Consider the following 19,449-nt stretch of genomic DNA (forward strand, 5'->3'; position numbering starts at 1 on the left):
TGTCGTTCCTGCTTTCCCTTCCCTTCCCTCCTTTCATCCCCGAGGGGCTGGGTGTGGGCTCCCCGTGCCCGGTGTCCCCATGTACCCAGCATGGACAGACTGCAGCAGAGCCTAGGCCAGCCCCTCGCCCCCGGGAGCGTCAAGGAGACTAGAGTCCTATCCCCAAGGCCATCAGAGATGCCCCCAGAGACCCAGGGCTCCAGCTCTGGCCCTTCTGGGGCAGTGAGGTGCGAAAAGGACACACCTTAGCTTCAGGCCTCCGCCTGGCAAGAGATGGCACTGTTGGCTGCAGCTCCAGCAGGCCCGGCATGGAGAGGGGACTCGGCCTGGGCTGGACTCCCTCCTGTTTGGGACACCTGTCCCTTCCCTGCAGCTCCTGACCCCATCTCCTTCCTGGCCCTCCCCCGGCCCGTGCGGCTTCTCACTGTGCAGCTGGGAGCAGACTTTTTACAAAGGACCGCGGGCCACCCTCAAGTCCTGAGCCCCGACGGGGGCGGGGAGGAGGCCAGGTGCACGTCTGGGGCTGTTCGGGGAGCCGGGGGCTCTGGGCTTGGTCAGGTGATGAAGCAAGTGGCAGAGAGGGGTCAGAAGGTGGTGGCTGCCGGGGCTACTGGGCTGAGACAGGGGTCCGGACAAGTGTTTGCAGAAGTGGGAGCATTTCTGGTGTCTGAGCCAGGAGCAGAGGGAGCAAGAGCCACAGTGGCGCAAGCCCAGGGCACACGGGAGGTACGAGGATGGCAAGGCTGCCGGGCAGGTGTTGGGTGCACCGGCTTCAGTCGTGCAGGCCAGCTCCCTGGTCCCCGCCCTTGGCAGGGCTGCCGTGTGTGTGAGGGCACTTTTCAGGCAGCCGGGGGAAGGCCATGGAGAGAAGGAGGGCTGGGGGCAGAAGCAGGTGGGCGCAGGGCCCGGGACCCAGAGGATGGAGAGGAAGGTCCCGCAGGGACGACAGTGCTGCCCCCAGGGGCCAACCCCGTGCTCCGCGTGTCGCTGCCTGGGCTTACTGCAGGGTGGGACCCCTCAGCCCCTTGTGATGTGGGCACCCCGGGAAGGCTCGGGGACAGAGTGAGCCCGCAGGCAGGTGGGCTGCAGGGGGCAGCTCTGAAGCCCGGTTGGGTGGGTCGGTCAGGAGCCTTGACTGCAGAGATTCGGGTTCCCACCCAACGCCTGCCCACCTCCATTCACGTCGTTTTCAACAAGGATTTTCTTTATCTTCCCCCGTAAATCAAGCCCAGGGAGGGGCACGGAGTGGGGAACGGGACACAGGATCCTAAAATCCAAAGGGGCTGTCCCCCAACGAACACTCAGCGTGGACGCCACCTCCGTCCTCGCTGTGCCCAGGACAGCTGCCCCCATCCATGGACACAGGGTAAACATCTGCTGGGCTCCGCACTAGTGGCTCCCTGGGCCACAGGACAGCGGCAGGGCTCGCCATGGACAGTGTGTGGCCCAGCGGCCGGCCACCCTGGCGTCCTAGGGCCTCCTCCCCTCCTCTCCCCTTCACCTTGTCATCTCCACAGAGCTGCCTGTCTGGGATAATTTGGGGATTTTTTTTTCTGGGGGATAATTCTTTTGCATGACCCCTAAAGAGCAAGCCACAGCCGCTCTGCTAGCTAGGTGTCTGCGGTGTGGTGGCAGTGGCCTGCCGGCCAGTGCTGCAGGAGTCAGCTGCCCACGGTGCTGGCTGGCCTCCCCTTTTCTCTCTTTTTGCTGAGTTTCATTGTCTTTTCTTTCTGAGCCTTGTAAGTGTACAAAAATTATTTTGTTCTGTCTCGGGAAACTGCAAATAAAAGAAAAACAGGACAAACTGCTTGAAGTGCAGCTGGGTGCTTTACGCCGGGACCCTGCCATACAGACTCAAGCCTGGTCCCTGGCCCGGCTCAGGCCCCTCCTCTGACGGTGGAGGACATGGAACCCTGAGCCAGCCCAGACGTTCCCAAGCCCCTCTAGGGTGGACGGTGCACCCAGGGTGGGCTACCTCCAGTCCTGGGTCGTAGCTTCACCAGCAGTCACCACCACCTCCTCTGGTCCTCTGAAGTCCTCACCAGAACTGAAACTGGCCCCCGACCCCCAGGGCCCCAACCTCTCCAGCCACCCCAGTGGCCTCTAAAGATGAGAAGGGAAGGCCCCAAGACTCCATCCATCCTGCTTTCTACCTTCACACCTCCTCTGCCACCATGTCTGTTCTGGGTGCTGAGGACACACGGTGCCAGGCCTTGGTTCTATACATTATACAGGCAGGTGGCACACGGGCCACACAGATGGCAGACTCAGACCTCGGATGCAGGCGAGATGCAAAGATGACGTGGCAAGCAGCTGCCACCAGGGTTAAAAGGCTCTCTATGGGGACTACACAACCTGGAGACCAGGGCAGAGGTCTAGGGCAGAGATGGGGGACAACGGGTGCCAGGCCCAGCCCAGGAGAGCAGCTGCGCCCGCCTGTGCCCTGCTGGCCCTTCTGCAGCCTCAATGCCCTCCTCCCTCCCAGACACGCCTGGGTGGCCCCTGCTGGTCCCCTAGGTGCACCCTCGTGTCTCCATGGCAAGCTGCTCAGAGTGTGGCCTCCCCTCCATGTTTGCATCCCAGGCCTTGCTGCTGCACATTCCTGACACAGAAGCAGGGACTTCAAAACACCAAATATCCCACACACCCAACATGCTCACTTCTTGGGTCCGAGTAACTTCTGGTAAGACGGGTGTCCCTACACCCTCTCGGACCTATCCACCATGGGCAGGGGGCGCCTGAAGCATGCCCAGAACTGGCCGAAGTCCCCAGCCTCCCCCATCCTGAGCATCTGGTTATAGACACACTCGCTCAGTGGGAGGCCCTTGATGTCAGCTGCTCACTCCCCACAGGCGGCACCTGGGCAGTGCTCTCAGGAGCGTGGGCAGGAGGGTGGCAGGTCCCAAGAACCGGGTGCAAAGAATCTAGGCCAGTGCCTGCAAGTGTGGTGGTGTCTGTCCCCAGGCACAGTATCTAGGGCTCCACTCGCCTATCAGCTGTAATCAGAGGAGCCTTTCCAGGCCAGGCCTCCCTCAGGAAGGCCACACGCTGCAGATGCTGAGCCTCACGCATGCATTATTCCTGAGGCCTCTCTGCAGATGCCATCAGGGCCCCTCTGATGAGGTTTTAGGGCACAGCACACAGGGCTAAGCCACGCCGTGTGGGGCCAAGTGCTACAGGCAAAAAGGATATCACTTTTAAGTAGCACCTACTTTGGACAAAACTCTCTGGGCCATGTGTCACCCCAAGAAGGCACGGCTTCACCCCCCTGAGCTCCAGTGGGTCCTCTGAACAGACAAAGCCCACGCACTCAGTTCAAGGCTGCTTCCTGGACCCGGCGGAGAGGATCACAAGCACAGACTGAAAGCTCTAGGCCCGCCTGCCTGGGAGATGGAATGAAACCAGCTGCAGAGGCTGCGGACCTCTAAATGCCCTTGGGCGTTCCCTAAACTCAGGTCAAGATGCGAAACTGGAGTCTGACCTGCCCCTGGTTCACTTCCGAACCTGCAGGGGTCGACTTTGGAGCAGAACGTCCCCAAGTGCCCTGTGGAGCCCCCTTTGCTCCTAAAGTTTCCACCCAAGCTTGGCGGGAAGCCAGGTGGTTTCAGACCAACCCTGGGGGCAGTGGTGAGGGATGGGGATGCCTACGGTGGGATCAGGGCCCCCTCCCCCGTGGCTCTGTAGTTAAGAGGCAGCTTCTCAGGAGGGTCTCCTGGTTGCAGTTACTACTACCTAAGAGAACAGGATTCAGAGGCTGCTTCTACTCCAGGGCGCCCTCACCTGGTTAATAGCAAAAAAAAGAATATGGCTCCTGCTAGAAAGGTCTATGAGAAAGGTTAAGGAGCTAGGCCTGGAGCACCTGTCCCGGACAGGCCCTGCCAGGATAACGTGGACCTTGTCCCCTGCAGGTGCACAGCACCAGGGGCAGGCCTTGGTGAGGAAAGGGTGCCCCATGAAACTCAAACAAAGCACAGGACCATTTTGGAATTTCAAAGGACAACTTTTATCAGGACAGGAACCTCTCAAACAGAAAAGTTAGGCAGCAGTTATTAAAATACACTCTTGTGAAATGACTTAACATTAAACACAACAGGGAGCAGGAAGAACGCAGGGTGTGCCCTCTGTCCACCACAGGGCCTGAGTCAGACCCAGAACCCCGCCCTGACCCAGGCAGGCCCAGCCCCTGGAGAAAGCACGGCCAGGTCTCACTTCCTCTTTCCCCAAACTCACACCTCCAGCCCATTCCTCCCCAGCAACTCGTGTAGGAGGGGAAAAGGCTTCACCCCGCTGTCCCTGTCCCTTGAATCCAGGCCCACTCCGCTCCATCTCAGGCACCAGTGAGCAGGCTGGGTCTGTGCCTTCAGCAGGCCCTGGGCTTGGGGCGTCTATAGTAGTAGAAAAATGACACGGACAGGTTCCTTCAGGGGTAGGCCAAGGCCAGCAGCACCCAGAGAAAAAGGGTGGCAGCAGGTAAACCAGCCAGGGGTGGGGTCCTCAGAATCCTCAGCAGAACCCACCCTCTTGCCACACCCACCCTGGGGACTCAGGGCCCCTGGGACTCCTGGTCAGCACAGTGGGAGCTGGAAGCAGAATGGCAAGCTCAGCAGGACTCCCAAAGACAAGACCATACTGGTTCAAACTTGTAGATGACACCATGCCAGCAGGGGCTTCCATGGGGACTGGATGCTAGGGGTGCATATAGGGGCACAGCAGGGCATGAAGAGGCAATTTGGAACATGGCACTAGGACCCAAGGGGCCTGAACCATCCTGGGCCCATCTCCTGGGCTGCTCCAGCCTGTCTCCAGGACTGGGCCTTGGGGCCGGGGCAGGCCTCCTGCTGGGGGCAGGCGCCAGCTCAGACCAACCCCTCAGCCTCTACCACCCAGCCACCTCTGACCAGGAAGGGACTAGCAGGCCTGCACTGGCCAGACCACAGGAAGGGTTCTGGGAGTCCTCAGGCAGGTTGGCACCTCCCCGTGGTGCTCACGGGAAAGACCCACTTGTTTAGATGTACAGGCCCCAGGCAGTCGCCAAGGCAGTCTTGTAGCCAGAGAGGCCAATAAAAACCATTTTTGAGGGACTACAGCACCTATTGCTTTGATCTTGATGTTCAAAGTTAAACTGCAAGTCAAGGCAGGTGTCCCCCAGACCCTGGGCGGGTAAGTGCACCTGTGTTTGGATCTTCCTGTGAAGATGGGACACTCCCGGCTGAACACTGAAGGAATATCCCACTCTCCCGGGCTCAGTGCCCAGCCTGTGTGCTGGTATGACCACACCCACATATTCCAGCCCAGGTCTCAGCTCCTTCCAAACTCTTCTCACAAGTCACCTTTGTGATACTTGATGGAAGTAGCTTAGGATGGGCTCTGCCCTCAGCAGGAAGCCAGTCCTAGCAGAAAGGCAAGCTAAGTAACGGTCTCGGAATCTGTGAGACCCAGTGACTGTTCTCCCCCAAAGAGGCCTTGAGCCTGAAGCACTGGCCTGGCTGTGGCCACTGCGGTGGGCTCACCCCTCCCCACCCCCCGTGGCCCCAGGAGAGGCTTTCCCAAGGGTCTCCAAACTCTGCCCACTCCAGCCCTTGCATGAGGGACTCTCCCCTCCCCACCCACCCCACTCACTGGAGTGTTAATATCATTAATGTACAAATAAAATACAAATAAAATATATCAAGGATCGAGAAACAGCTGGCTCTGACCTCCCTCCCACAGAGCCTTCCTGGGTTTAGCTGGGAACGAGCCCTTCAGCATCTACAAGAGCCACTCAAGAGTTTATGGTTTCATTTACCCAAAAATACACTTCTGGGGGCCTCAAATTCTTTCCAAAAGTCTCTACCAGACATGAATTTGAACGGTCCCCAACCCTTTCACCATCCCTCAGTTCTTCCCGGAAACTCCGAAATAAAAAGTGGCCAGTCTGCCCCCACTCCGGGTCCTTGTCTATGGCTGTCTCTTCTTTTCTGGGGGCTGCGGTTCAGATGTGAATGACGGTGACGTTCCAGCACTGGGCCTCTGCGGGCTGCATCACATGATTGCACAGCAGGAGTTTTGTTTCCGGGCCTTGAAAGAAACAGAGAGGAGCTGAAGAGGACTAAGGAAGGCCGGGCAGCCCCAACCTTGGCCAGTGTGGCAGAGGGCGCTCCCCAGGAAGCAGTCAGAGAGACCAGGACAGGAGGGTGAGGAGGGCAAGACGGCCTCAAGAGAAGCTGTCCAGAGCAGTTTACATCACCAAACACAGGTAAGCCACAGCTTCCAACGCTGTCTGAGATCTTTATTATTTTTTTCCACACCCCACAAATGCTATCAAAAAGGAGTAAAATTTCTGCTGTTAGGCCATATACAAAGAACCAATAATACAAACTGGATTGGCTCAGTATCTTAATTTCGTCCCCACTTTTGTCGTCCAACAATACTATCTGACCACCGTGGTGGTGTTTCTTCCTAGAGGATGGTCCTCAGGACAACAGGTGTGGTCCCCACTTGGGATGTGGTCCCTGCTCAGTTCCTGGGAACCGCTGTTACCACTTTCTCTCTGGCTTTCTGGTCACGGACTCTCCTACTAACCCCACTTGGCCACCTCCCTCCAACGTGCACATGAAAGCAAATGTGTGTGGACAGATCAAGTAGACTCGTCCCTGCTACTGTCCAACAATGGGCCAGCAGTGCCACCTTCACCACATAGGAAGACAGTAGCACTGCCCTGAGAGAAAGTGGCAGTCAGCAGGATGCATCCTTGTCATTGGAATATTTCTGTGAAAGGGAAATTAAGTAAAACCTTAAGAACCTCTTCAGAAAGGCTGAACTGCTAGCATCTTAAGGACTTATAACTAAATACTCAACAGACAGAAGGAATAAGGGCAAACCCTGGTGATCAGAACTTGAACCAACTTCTGTCTTCTTGGGGAGGGGAGTGTGGGTTCAGGAATCCGCAGAGCAGAGGCAGGGGTGGAACAAGGCCTCTGCCTGCACCCGCCCCATCAGCACCTGAGTGACTTGGGCCTGGGAGGCTCCCCTCAGGCTCTCGCTGCACAAGGAGTGAAACCCCAATCCACCGTCAGTAAACAGGCTAAGACAGACCTGTGCATAGTGGCAAGTGCCAGAAGCAACAAGCTGCGACTGCTCTCTGGAACGGAACACCCAGGAGCGGGCAGGCACCGGGTACTCACAGTTTTATAGAAGGCTTTAGACTGCGTCCCCAGCACCTCGGATTTGGACACCAAGTCATCCAGCTTCTCACCTCGCTCTAACAAAGATTCCATGGTGTTGTGCTGGACAAAAGAAAAGAGAAAAGAGAACTCTGGTCTGTTCAGTGACTTGACATGAACGGCTTGTGGAAATTCAGTCACGGGGGTGAGCACCTCTCCTGGCCTCTTCTCCAACACACGAACTTTACCACTAAGCATCAGGACTTAGTCCCAGAACAGTTCCTGTCCCAGTGGACGAAACAGGATCTGGTGACATTCCTATAGAATCTAGAAGTTCTAAATGGGATATAAAGGATTTCCCAAAAAACTGTCCCCAGCAGAGGCTTAAATAACCACCACTCTAGGAACACTCAAGTATATACTTTTTATATATTAGTGTGGGGGTATGTGTGCACATATATATGGGTTCTTTGGAAAGAGAAAACAACAGCTGGGTACTATATGGTTGTACTGGGTTAGACAGTAGCCCCTTAAAATTAACGCCCACTCAGAACCTCTCAATGTGACACGATTTGGAAACAGGGTCTTTATAGATGCATTCAGTTAAGATGACGTCATGCCGGATTAGGGTGGGCTCTAACTGGCGTCCTGCTAGGACAGAAAACAGAAACGCGCACAGAAGAGAAGGCCACGTGACGACAGAGGCGAAGACTAAAGGGATGCATCTACAACCCAAGGATTGCCAGCAACCACCAGCAGCTGGTGACAGGCCTGGGACGACTCTCCCTCAGAACCTCCAGAAGGAAGCAGCCCTGCAGACACCCTGATTTCAGACTTCTGACTTCCAGAATTGTGCGAGAATACATTCCGGTTGTCAGGTCACCCAGTTTGCAGCTATTTGTTACCAGCAGCCACGGGAAACTGACACCATGGGAAAGCTGTGCCGTCTCATACAGCAGCCACAAATAGCTCCTGAGCACTTAAGATGAGGCAAGTCCAAACAGATGTGCTTTAAGTGCAAACAAACCAGATTTCACACTCAGACTTGGTATGCACAACGCCTCATTAGTAACTTTTTAGATTGGTTACATGTTGAAAAGTTAGTATTCAGATATACCGGGTAAAATAAAATATATTATTGTAATAAATTTCAACTATTTCCTTTTATCATTTTAAAATACGGCTCCCAGAAAATTCAGAGTTAAACATATGACTCATATATATTACATTACCACTGGAGAGCACTATGACAGAACATGTCCTGCTTCCCTAAAGGGGACTGTACCCTGAATGTCCTCACTACAAACCGACTTAGGAAACAGAAACATCAACCCTTTTTTGCAGGGGTCAAGGGAGAAAGGCCCTGCTGCCAGGGCCCCAAGGAAACAGCAGCTCATGTCTCTCCCCAGACAGCCACTGCTAGAGCAATGTATGCTCTAGCAATGAAATACCGTTTCGTATCTGTGCATGTATGTAATGGTACAGAATGAAGAATTAGCAAAAATGTCCTTTATCCCTACATACAGCTGAATCACTCATATTTTTAACATAAAAGGTAACTGGATTACAGATATGGACACCAATAACCCAGACTTTACAAATGCAACTAGAATGGGTCTGTGTGAACATGACCCATCAGCCGTCCACAGCAGGGAGAAAAGAGAGAGAGAGAGGGAAGGTGTTTCAGGCTCCTCAGCACTCTCAGACTCGGACTCAAGCAGCAGAAGGAGAAAACGTGGAGAAACACCCCCATGGTGGTAAGGAAGCTCAAGAGGCTACACAAGACAGATGCTGCACGACTTTCACACCTAACTTCCATCCCAAAGCCACGTTATCCAGAGTGCAGTCCAGGAGATCTATGTACGAAGCCTCTGGGATGCTTTTTATAGACTGTAGACTCCCAGGCTCTACCCCAGACCAACACGTCCAAGCCCAGGAGACGCTGATGTCAGCTGAAGCTACGCTGGTGTAGATGGAAAAGCTTTATATTGGGGGTGGGTTTTTTTCTGGGCTTCACATCTGCTCTATATATCCATCAGCTGCTGTGCACTGGTGTAAACCAGGCCTGCAAGGTGAGCAGGATGGAAAAGACGTCCCAGGGGCTCACACCCTGGTCAGAAAAACACATAAACAAGCAGTGATGGCAGTGACATGAAAGGGTGCAAGAGAGGACAAGGCCAGTCATGAGACTGTGTCAGGGAGTTTGCACTTTATTCTGGAGTGGATCTGAGAGCAGGAGGATTTTGAGAAGAGTGCAGATCAAAGGATACTGCATGGTGGACTAGAGGTGGGCAGGGGGTGAAGGGACCAGTTAGAAGCAAAGGCCACAAGGGCCAGATCTGAAGCAAAAAACAGATGGCTATTGACATTTCACATGTGTGCAGAAAAAAAAAAAAAGTTGAAGTGGCAGTTACCGATTAGGAGACTTCAGATAAAAATGGATAGTTCTAGCTTTTCTCCAATGGGCCTGACAACTCTGGGCCTGTATTCCAGCACGTGGCTGCCCTTTGGTCAATGCAGAGGGCTTCAGTCTGCTCACCTCTGACCTGGATATTGCAAGGGGAGGCACCTTTCGGGGGCTCTGAGACCTGATTTAACATAGGCACAGCCGTGGGAATCAAGTACCATGGAGGCCAGACCCTCAGAGCCCAGGACAGCCCAGATAGGCAGTGGCCATGGGGAGGAGAGATTGAAGGGCCCCACTAGTTCCCAGCTTGGTCCCTTACAAACAGTGGGTGCTGTTAACCAAAATAGGGGTACAGGAGGAGGGACAGTTGAATGCCCAGTGGTGGGGGTTGGGCAATCCCATTTCTCAGAGACTGCTGTAGTTATTATCAAAACAAGGAACGATTCCGTGTGTGCCTGGGCAGTGGTAAATCCTTTCACCCACCTCCCCACCAGCCCCAGTTCTTGGGTTTGTTCTCCACTTTCCTGCTTACCAGAATGATTTTGGTCTCGTCTAGTTCAGCCTGCACTTTACTCATGGGGTCAGCTTCTCGGGGGTTCTAGGAAAGAGCCAAAAATAAGAACAAAGTCAGGACCAGAATGGCTACATGGAAACAAAGCTCAAAACTGAGGAAGCTGGACAAACTTTCACAGGTTAAAAACCACGGCCTGTTTAAACACACAAGAGAGAAACACAGAGTCTGCCCAGAGCTTCAGTTCCCAGGTCTGCAGGTGGATTCCCTGTGATTTTCAAACAGAAGGCTCAGGAGAGAACAATGGCACCAAAACCTGTCAGAAGTCACTGGACCAGAACTATCAGGGCGGTTGACTTTTTCAGTTTCACACAGATTCTGGGCCACATGGTCCCTGTATGATACTTCCTTAAACCCTACCTGGTATCTACTGAGGTGACCATCCAGGGCTGCGTAATGGATTGTGGCAGGGGATCCTACTGGCCAGTCCACCTTGTCCACCTGGTTGGAGAATTCATCTAGTACCTGCAAGACAAAAGAACCTCAGCAAGTTACCCACATGTACTCACCAGTACCTGCTGCCACAGGGCTTCACCCCTGAGCCCCTCACCCTGAAAGAGGCTCCCATGCCCCCAGAGCCCAGGAAGGAGGGAAGAGGAGGATATATAATGGCAAAGGGGAAAATCTACGCTAAAGTTCTTTCCAAATCTTTCTTATCATTAAAACAAATCCTAAGTATTCTAGAAATCAAAAGTGAAGTATGCCCAGCCTGACATGAACCTCACCTGGGGAATGATAAAAGTATTTCAAATTTTAAGCGACAGGTATCCAAGAAAAAGGGCACTGGCCCTCTAATCTTTCAAAGCAATTTTTCAAAAAGGGAATTAGGTCCTCCAGATTTAAGAAACCACCACACTTCACGTGCTTGGAAGTGTTTTAGTGCTTTAGGGAATACGCTGAAGCCTCTGTTTTCAAGGAGTTTAAAACTAGCACCACATGAAAAAATTAAACAATGCTTAGGTACAAGCTCCATGGTGCAACTGACCAACACCAGGGACAGAGCTGCAGTAACTGCAAGAGGCAATGTGGTGAGATCGAGGGCCTTCAGGAGAGGACTCCTCCAGCACAAGCACAGGGGGTGAGAACACAAGCTGTCTCCAAGGACCCCGTTCCCAGAGGAGAGAAGCTGCAACTCAGTAGACTAGACCCAGATAGGATGAGGATAGAAGTCAGCACCAGAGAAGGTACCTGGGCAGGGATGCTAAATTCTCTCTTGATTTTGGGGGGTGAGGAGAGCTGAAAATGTTTTGACTTTGGACATATTTCATCCCTATTCCTCAGGCACTGCTGTCACCCCTGGCCCCAGTCCACAGATGTACCTCACTCATCATCCAAGTCCCACCCAACCAAACCAAAAACTCACCTTCTCCAGCAAGGTAAAGGCCACCCGGGATGGGTATTCATTGTCAGCAATGGCCACGCCTGCAAGACTGTCATTCCGGACATAGACATGGCACAGATACTCTAAGGAGACAACAGATCAGACATGTGGATATTTACATGAGAGCTTCAGATTTTTTTTAATCCCTCAAAATCAAAGCATCACAATGCTGGGCTCCTGCTTTTTAGGTCAAATGAAGCCACTTGAAAGGTCAACAGCTCTAATCAAGATTTGTGGAGAGACAGTGCAGCCTGGCTCAATGGACCCCACATGGGAGCTTGGTGCAACACCTACTTCAGGACCGGTAAATGGCCAGAAGCCTAGTATGCAAAGCCAGGGCCAATAGGAGCCACCAGTGGTGCAGAAAACACACCAAGGCAACATGGCCCTGGGTGTATTTCCAAGTCATTACCTTGAGCTCAGGTTAGGCTGGGCTGTTATCTTGGGGATTTGCAGCCCTATAAGGCTCTGTGCTGCTTCCAAACCAAGGGAACCCTGGATAAGCCAAGCAGCCTCCACTTTCTTTAAAAAACAAAACAAAACAAACAAACAAAAAGCCCTTTCACAGCAGACAAAAGTCAGAAAATTACCTCCCAGGCCCTCAGTCTTCCATATCATAGCAACCCTGCTTGGCATGCTGGGTTGGTAACTGAGGGGATGGGGGTCAATCTAGAAAAAGATTAGCCACTGCCGGCTGACGTTGTCAGTGTTACTGTGCTAAAGTCATCGCAGGATTGAAAGGTACAGTTTGTACAAGGGCTTCTGCAAAATATTCATAATCCACGGGATTGTTTATTCTCATCACCTCAAAAGGATTCAGAAATGACACAGCTAACTGTATCCCAAGGAAAGAGAAATGTAAGGATTACAGCTTACAAATAAGAACCTTCTTGTCCTTAAGGATCTGACCCAGAAGATTCCAATGCTAAACAACAGAAAAACAAATAAAAGAGAAGGGAAAGACTGTGAGCCCCTGAAATCAGAAAAGGGCCAGAGAAAAATGAGAACAGGAATGAGGATGAGGATGACAGGAGGTCATCACCAATGTTCCTCAGATTTCATATACCATTCCCAAAAAAATAAGATTCAAACATGGGGTCAAAGTGCACACACTCCACAGAAACTGAGAAGCTGGTCAGTGTCTGAGGAATTGTCTTTTAAGTAATAAACTTGGAAAGGCAGATACCATTTAAAGGACAACAAAGCGATAACACTAAAATATTAGTGATTCAACTGCTTCTGTAGGGTTAACAGCACAGAGACCCCACATAAAGTATATACAAGGGCCGGGCACGGTGGCTCACGCCTATAATCCTAGCTCTCTGGGAGGCCGAGGCGGGCGGATTCTTTGAGCTCAGGAGTTCGAAACCAGCCTGAGCAAGAGCGAGACCCCGTCTCTACTAAAATTACAAAGAAATTAATTGGACAACTAAAAATATATAGAAAAAATTAGCCGGGCATGGTGGCGCATGCCTGTAGTCCCAGCTACTCGGGAGGCTGAGGCAGAAGGATCGGTTGAGCCCAGGAGTTTGAGGTTGCTGTGAGCTAGGATGACGCCACAGCACTCTAGCCCGGGCAACACAGTGAGACTCTGTCTCAAAAAATAAATAAATAAATAAAGTATATACAGGGTGTCCCAAAAGTCTCCATACAAAGGAAAAACTCTGTAAACTCTTGTAATAAACATTTTGTAAATAAAGGTACATTTAGCTACAATTTCCCATTTTCCCCATGTATGGTGACTTTTAGGATACCCTGTATATGCAACACTGCCTGTGTTGTAAGTGACATTTATATCATCAATTCAGTCACTCTTCATCACATGACTCAAGGCCCGTGCATGTGCGAGATGGTCTTTGTCTCTATCTGATGAAGTTCATTCCTGAACTCTTTCCTGATCTGTCTGTATAATATAACACATCTAAAATAAATTGCTAAAAACTCTTACACAAAACCTGAATTATGAAAAACTAAAAATAATGAGTTTTCAGATTCCTGGTCAAAAAAAATCTAAGGAGCACAGAATGCAGTAGTACCTCAACACTGCAAGCTGGAAATCCTTTTTTGAGGGGTCTGTAACTCTGGGGGGAAAGAGAAGAATACAATATGAACACTGCTTATTATTCCAAGAGATTTAGACCCTGATCTTAAGAGAGTCTAAGCTTGGGAGCACTTTTATCCAGGAAGCTTAGACTGCAACTGTGGGAACATAATTCTGCATAAATATGAAAAGGAGGAGGGAAGAGAGAACAAACTAGCAGAGGAATGGGGTCCCAGTAGAGAGGAGAGAGCTGTGTGCTACCTGAGGTGTGACAGCCAGGCCAGCACACACTCCGAAGTTGGAGAGCCCTCTTACCTTGTTCTTTGACAGAAGATCTGGTGCCTTTCGCTGAGCGCTCCACAATCAGTTGACTTGTGAAGGTCATGAATTCCTGAACACTAAGAAACACAATATGTATTTATTACCTTCTTCCCGTCACCTTGTCCCCAACCAAATGGAAAGTGACCTCTGAGCTTATACATAAGGAGACATTGCTTCTTGGTTTTGTTCCTTTCCCTCTCAACCCTAGTAACAAATAATAAACACTCTGTAAATGAACACAAAGATAATTACAAATCACCATCACCATTCAAGCAACATCTGTTTGCTTCCTAGCTTACCAAAACCACCCACTTTAGACTTCTGGGGAATTTTCTACAGGTTACAGTCTATTTAACATTTTGGTCAAAGCATGATATGGGTCACAATGGCGAAGCAGGAGGCAACTCCTGCTCTCAAGGCCCCGCTAACTTTCAAGAAGCAGGACTAATAAAAACAGCACTAGAAAAACAGTAGTGGCAAAAACTGTCAGGCAGATGTACAACCAGTTATGGCTGTGGCCACATGACGGACCCTGGCAATGCCACAAACATCCACAGTGAGTGCTGAGTCAGGTCTACTGGGGCTCATCGATGGGACCAGCACTCTGGGAAGAATGGAAGGAAACAGATAAACCAAGACAAGGAAGTGGGAAATGGCTCATACAATGGCTGAAAGGAAGGAAAAGGTTCATCATGGGCCCAGCAGAGAGATCTGGCCAGAATGGAATAGTCACAGGAGATGGTCCAGCCAGAGGACCAGGTGCTAACAAGGAGCCTCTGACTGGGGATGTGATATAAAGGGCAGCCAGAGCCATCAGAGCAGCGTCTTCAACTTGGAGTTCACAGCAGGCTCCAGCAGAGCCAGATAAAAAACTGAAGATCCAACTCTGGGATCACAGTTCCACCACTTACTAGGTATGTGACCTCAAGCCAGTTACTACACTGTGCCTCATTGATAAAATCGAGACCCATGTGACAATTAAAGGAGTTAATAAAGTACTTGGCACAAAGCTTGGCACACAGTATTACTTGTTATTATCTTGAGGGAGTGATATAATCAAAATAATCCCTTAGAGAAGAAGTCCCCAAAGAAGCCTTTGCAGTAAAACTAAAAACAGACAGCGCTTGAAGTAGGTCTGTGATTAGACAAAGGAAGAATTGTGTTAATCGTGACAGCATGTATCTGAAGGCCAAAAGCTGGAAACCACTCAAAAGGTTTTAAGCTTGGGGTCTGGTAACCATGGGGCAGGCAGGATGGAAGTGAGGTCATCTTATAAGAAAATATGCTCAGCTGGAACATGCGTTATTTTAAGAGATGTTAGTAGAGATGTCCATTTAGTGTTATAGCTGTTAGTCATCTGAAACTAGTGTGGGTATCCCAACCACATGAGGTGTAAGTCCTACAGTGAAATCTCTAAGAATCTTCAATATTTTTTTTCATTATTAAACAAGTGGCATCACTATGAGAATCTTCAATATTAATCGAAAGGAAAAAAGAAAAAAAATCAGAGCCAAGTTGGCACCAAAAGTTCCACCTGAGAAAAGCAATAACACAGAGCAGAGAACAGAGGACACGGTAAAAAAAAAAGCAAAGTAACAAGAAGAACTCTAAGAAGGAGTCTTAAGATGATAAAGCAATTCCACCTTTGGATATGTATCAAAAAGAAATGTAATCAGGGTTGACATATTTGTACATCATGTTCACAGCAATATTATTCACCATGACTATAACACGGAAGCAACCCAAGTGTCCATCAACAGATGAGTGAATAAGCAAAATATGGTGTATACATACAATGGAATATTATTCAGCCTTAAAAAGGAAGGAAATTCTAATACATGGAACATGGACGAACTTTGATGACATTACGCTAAGTGAAATAAGCCAGTCCCAAACAGAGAAACACTGCATGATTCCACTTGTATGAAGTCCCCAGAGAAGTTAAAATCATAGAGACAAATTAGAATGGTGGTTGCCAGGGGATGGGGGAGGAGGGAATGGAGAGTTAGTGTTTAATGGGCACAGAGTTTCAGGTTTACAAGATGAAAAGACTTCTGGAAATAAATGGTGGTGATGGTTGCACAACATTATCAATTCATTTAATTCCACTGAACTACACACTTAAAAATAGTTAAAATGATAATTTTTATGTGCATTTTATAATTAAAAAAATAAATTTTTAAAAAGAACCCAAAAGGAGCAGAAAGTTTCAACAAAATAACAAAATTTTTTGTAGATCTAGCCAGCAAGTCACTGGCAAAGAACTCTCATCAAGAACAAATAGTTGGGCCGGGCGCGGTGGCTCATGCCTGTAATCCTAGCACTCTGGGAGGCCGAGGTGGGCGGATCGTTCTGAGCTCAGGAGTTCGAGACCAGCCTGAGCAAGAGCAAGACCCCGTCTCTACCAAAAAATGGAAAGAAATTAATTGGACAGCTAAAAATATATGTAGAAAAAATTAGCCAGGCATGGTGGCACCCAGCTACTCGGGAGGCTGAGACAGTAGGATCGCTTGAGCCCAGGAGTTTGAGGTTGCTGTGAGCTAGGCTGACGCCACGGCACTCGCCCAAAAAAAAAAAAAAAACAAATAGTTGCACTGAAGCAATGAAAACAGAATCCAAATGGCAGATTCCATCAGACTTTAAGACAAGATGACCAGAGATACTGATCCTGTAGGGTCCTTTTCCTTTTGTGTCTGAGTCACCCCATCCCTCCCACCAATGGGCTGCAAGTGTCTGTGGTACTTCTAATACCTTCCTGCAATTAAAGCAACCCAGAAATATTTAAAAGCCTGTAAGCCCTATAGAGTCCATGCTTCCTTCCACATCTTCAGTGTAGAAAGAACCCTCTCCTACTAGTAGTTCCCAACCATTAAAAAGCACACAATCCGGGTCTGAGTCCTAGGTGGTTGTGGTATATAATCTCTCGGGACCTCAGTGATTTCATGCATAAAAAAAAGAGCATACATTATCTCTCATACTGAATTTTTGGGAAGGAGCCCCACGGGAAAATAAAATGTGACTCTCAAGATGTGGCACCCAGGCTCCCAGGGTCAGAATCATTGGATGAGAGGTGTTAGTTTAAAATATAGGTTTCTAGGCTTCAACCTACTAGTTCAGAACATCTGGGCATGAACCTTGGCAATGTGCACTATTTCAAAATCCCCTTATAATTTTTACGCGGCAGAAATTTGAAAAATACTGAATACAGGACGATGTTCTATAATAGTATAAGCCTTTTACAAGCGAATGTTGGATGATTCTTAGCCCTTGGGTGGCCCGCCCCCTCGCGGGTACAGGCCCAGACACCAGGCTCTCCCTGCCCCGCCCCCCTGTCCACAGACCTCCCGTCTCCACCCGGCCCGTGACTCCGACCTGGGCCTCCCCCTGCCCACCCTGACCCTGCCTTAGGGTCTCCCCAATCCTCCCCTGATCCCCCCCACACCGACCCCAGCCTCTCCGTCTGGCCGCCACGATCCCGCCGCCTGCCGCCGCTCACCTGGACCTCTGGAAGAAGCTGAAGGAAGACACGTCGTATGCGGCTTTGAGTAGCACCGCTTTGAGATCGCCTTTGTAGAGTACACTGAGGCTGTACAGCTTCATGGCGCCGAGCCCTTGGGCCGCCCGCCCCCGCGCGGGACCGGCTCGCAAGGAGCAGCGCGGCCGCCGCCCTTCGGGACCGCCGCCGCCTACTGGCCCCCCAGCAGCCGGCTGCTGACGGGGCCGCCGCCGGCTTCCTCCTCCTGCCTCGAGGTCCACTTCCGGTTCCGGGCAGGGGTTGTTGCCCGAGACCAAACGAAGGTTTCTCATGGCCCGGATGCAGAAAGGAGCGGCCGGAAACACGACGCAGCGAGGGGCAGGGCGCCGCGTGTGCGCTTGAGCCAGACTCCGCCCCGTTCGCCTGGGGAACTTGGCTGCGCCGCGCGGTGGCGTGCTGGGCGCTGCGGGGCCCTTTTGGGTCGTTCCGGGCCGCTCTGGGCTGTGCTGGACCGTCCAGGTCGCTCCCACTCCCCACTCCGGGCCACAAGAGCAACTCATACCAGCCTCTTGGGCAGTGAGAGCCAGAGCAACACCCACGGGTCCGTACTCTGCTGGAGGGAGGGACGTTTTCTTCCTGAGGCCCCTTCAGGGATGTGAAGAGTGCTTCCCGATGTCAGATTATTGACTACTCCTGCCGCGTGTCGAGCAATTTCCGGGCGACACAGGACCGCTCAGCACAAGGGTGCAGGGGAAAGTGCTGATTTAGGACCTCACAAAGTAGCAGAGCCTCTTCCCCTCAAAAGGGGGCAGAAATTAAGCTCCATATTGCAAGGAGTAGCTTGGTGCACAGTGACACGGAAAACTTAATTTTGCTTGCGTTGTTGAAATAACGCAAGTCCGTGGATGGAATGAGTGAGGCATAGTTCCCTGAGGGTGCCACATCTTGCCCGTTTCTTGTGTATTTAATGGCATCATGTAATCAGAAAAGAACTTGCAAGACACTTACACATGAAAGGACCTTGATCTTTGGAAGTTGGCAGTAAGGTCGCACAATATCATACTAGAAGAAGCGAGATCTGAGATGATGGGAAAGAGATGATATATTGGAAAACCAACAGCATCACTCTAAACATTACTCTAAATCAGGATTTCTCGACCTCAGCACTATTGACATTTTGGGTTGGGTAGTTCTTTGTTGTGGGGTGGGGGTTGCCCTGTGCATGGTAGGCGGCATCTCAGGCCTTGTACCCACTAGATCTCAGTATTCACCCAGCCCCCATTGTGGCAATCAAAAATGTCTCCAAATGTGCCCTGGGAAACAGTGGATTAGAGAACCATTGCTCTAAACAATCTGTGGCAGAAGGAAGTTACCAACACCTGCCCACTCAGCATCTCCCTCACCAACCCTCTTCCCTGGGTATTTCCAAGTACAGAGAGTGGAAAGGGCTTTTCCACATCTCCTCCATTTTGGTGCTAAACATCAGGAACAGCCATTGGCCATGGCTAGGCCCAGCCACCCACCTACATGGGCACAGAAATGTAACAAGCCTGGTAGCTGGGTGCTGTCATTCCAGCCCCCTCCTGCCTGCACTGACATCGTTGCCCTCTAGGCGGCAGGTGAGAGCAGTTCCTGAGGGAAATCTCTGGTGCCTGTTCCCTTCCGCACTGAAAGTTGTACAAAAGGATCAGGCAGACAGTGCTTGAATGAAATAGATTTAAATGTATTCACTTAACACATAGTAGTAGCCATCCCAAAGTTTCCCTTACACCAGACACTTTCCATGTGCTACCTCATTTAATCCTCACTAAAACAGAAGACAATATTATTAGTACCATCTTACAGACATAGAAACTGAGATTCAGTTTAAGGAAATTGTTAGTAAGAGGAAGAGCAGGGGTTCAGGTGTCAATACTGAAACGCTTAACAAACTCAGCAGCCCAGCTCTCCTCCTGGCAGCTCCCCACTCCTCTCTGGCCTTGCTCAGCCTCCGTTGACCCAGAAAGCCTCAGAGTCATATGATCGCAAACTTCCCAAGCTCGCCTATCTTACTGAAAAGCAAAACCTGCCTTCCACTGCATCATCCCAGCTGTCACCCAACTTGGATTCAG

The 19,449-nt window shown here is 50.7% G+C and overlaps 2 protein-coding genes across 2 annotated transcripts in view; one reads left to right on the forward strand and one right to left on the reverse strand.

Annotated features, from left to right (window-relative positions):
- CAMK2B (calcium/calmodulin-dependent protein kinase II beta) overlaps nt 1-1,808 on the forward strand; it is a 101,995-nt gene extending 100,187 nt beyond the window's left edge. The window contains exon 21 of the mRNA XM_012646957.1: nt 1,228-1,808. The gene's annotated coding sequence lies outside the window, so the exon portion shown is untranslated. The remainder of the gene's footprint in view (nt 1-1,227) is intronic.
- A 3,941-nt stretch (nt 1,809-5,749) lies between these two features.
- Nucleotides 5,750-17,635, reverse strand: YKT6 (YKT6 v-SNARE homolog (S. cerevisiae)). Its single transcript, XM_012646972.1, has 7 exons — nt 17,360-17,635; nt 13,858-13,940; nt 11,484-11,584; nt 10,481-10,585; nt 10,082-10,147; nt 7,164-7,265; nt 5,750-6,057 (listed from the first exon to the last, which is right to left on the reverse strand). The coding sequence occupies exons 1-7, from the start codon at nt 17,461-17,463 to the stop codon at nt 6,022-6,024; spliced, it is 597 nt and encodes a 198-aa protein (XP_012502426.1). The 5' UTR covers nt 17,464-17,635; the 3' UTR covers nt 5,750-6,021.
- Between the last annotated feature and the right edge of the window lie 1,814 nt (nt 17,636-19,449).

Source organism: Propithecus coquereli, unplaced genomic scaffold, assembly GCF_000956105.1.
Source record: "Propithecus coquereli isolate 6110/MARCELLA unplaced genomic scaffold, Pcoq_1.0 Scaffold252, whole genome shotgun sequence".
Lineage (NCBI taxonomy): Eukaryota > Metazoa > Chordata > Mammalia > Primates > Indriidae > Propithecus > Propithecus coquereli.

Bases quoted from the DNA above. Each gene is read 5' to 3' on its own strand.
- YKT6 (XM_012646972.1), bottom strand. From the start codon at position 17,463: ATGAAGCTGTACAGCCTCAGTGTACTCTACAAAGGCGATCTCAAAGCG. The intron at 11,585-13,857 runs GTAAGAGGGCTC...TTGTCTCCTTAG, and splicing joins ATCTTCTGTCAAAGAACAAG to AGTATCTGTGCCATGTCTAT. The intron at 10,148-10,480 runs GTAGGGTTTAAG...GCTCTTTCCTAG, and splicing joins GTCACCTCAGTAGATACCAG to AACCCCCGAGAAGCTGACCC.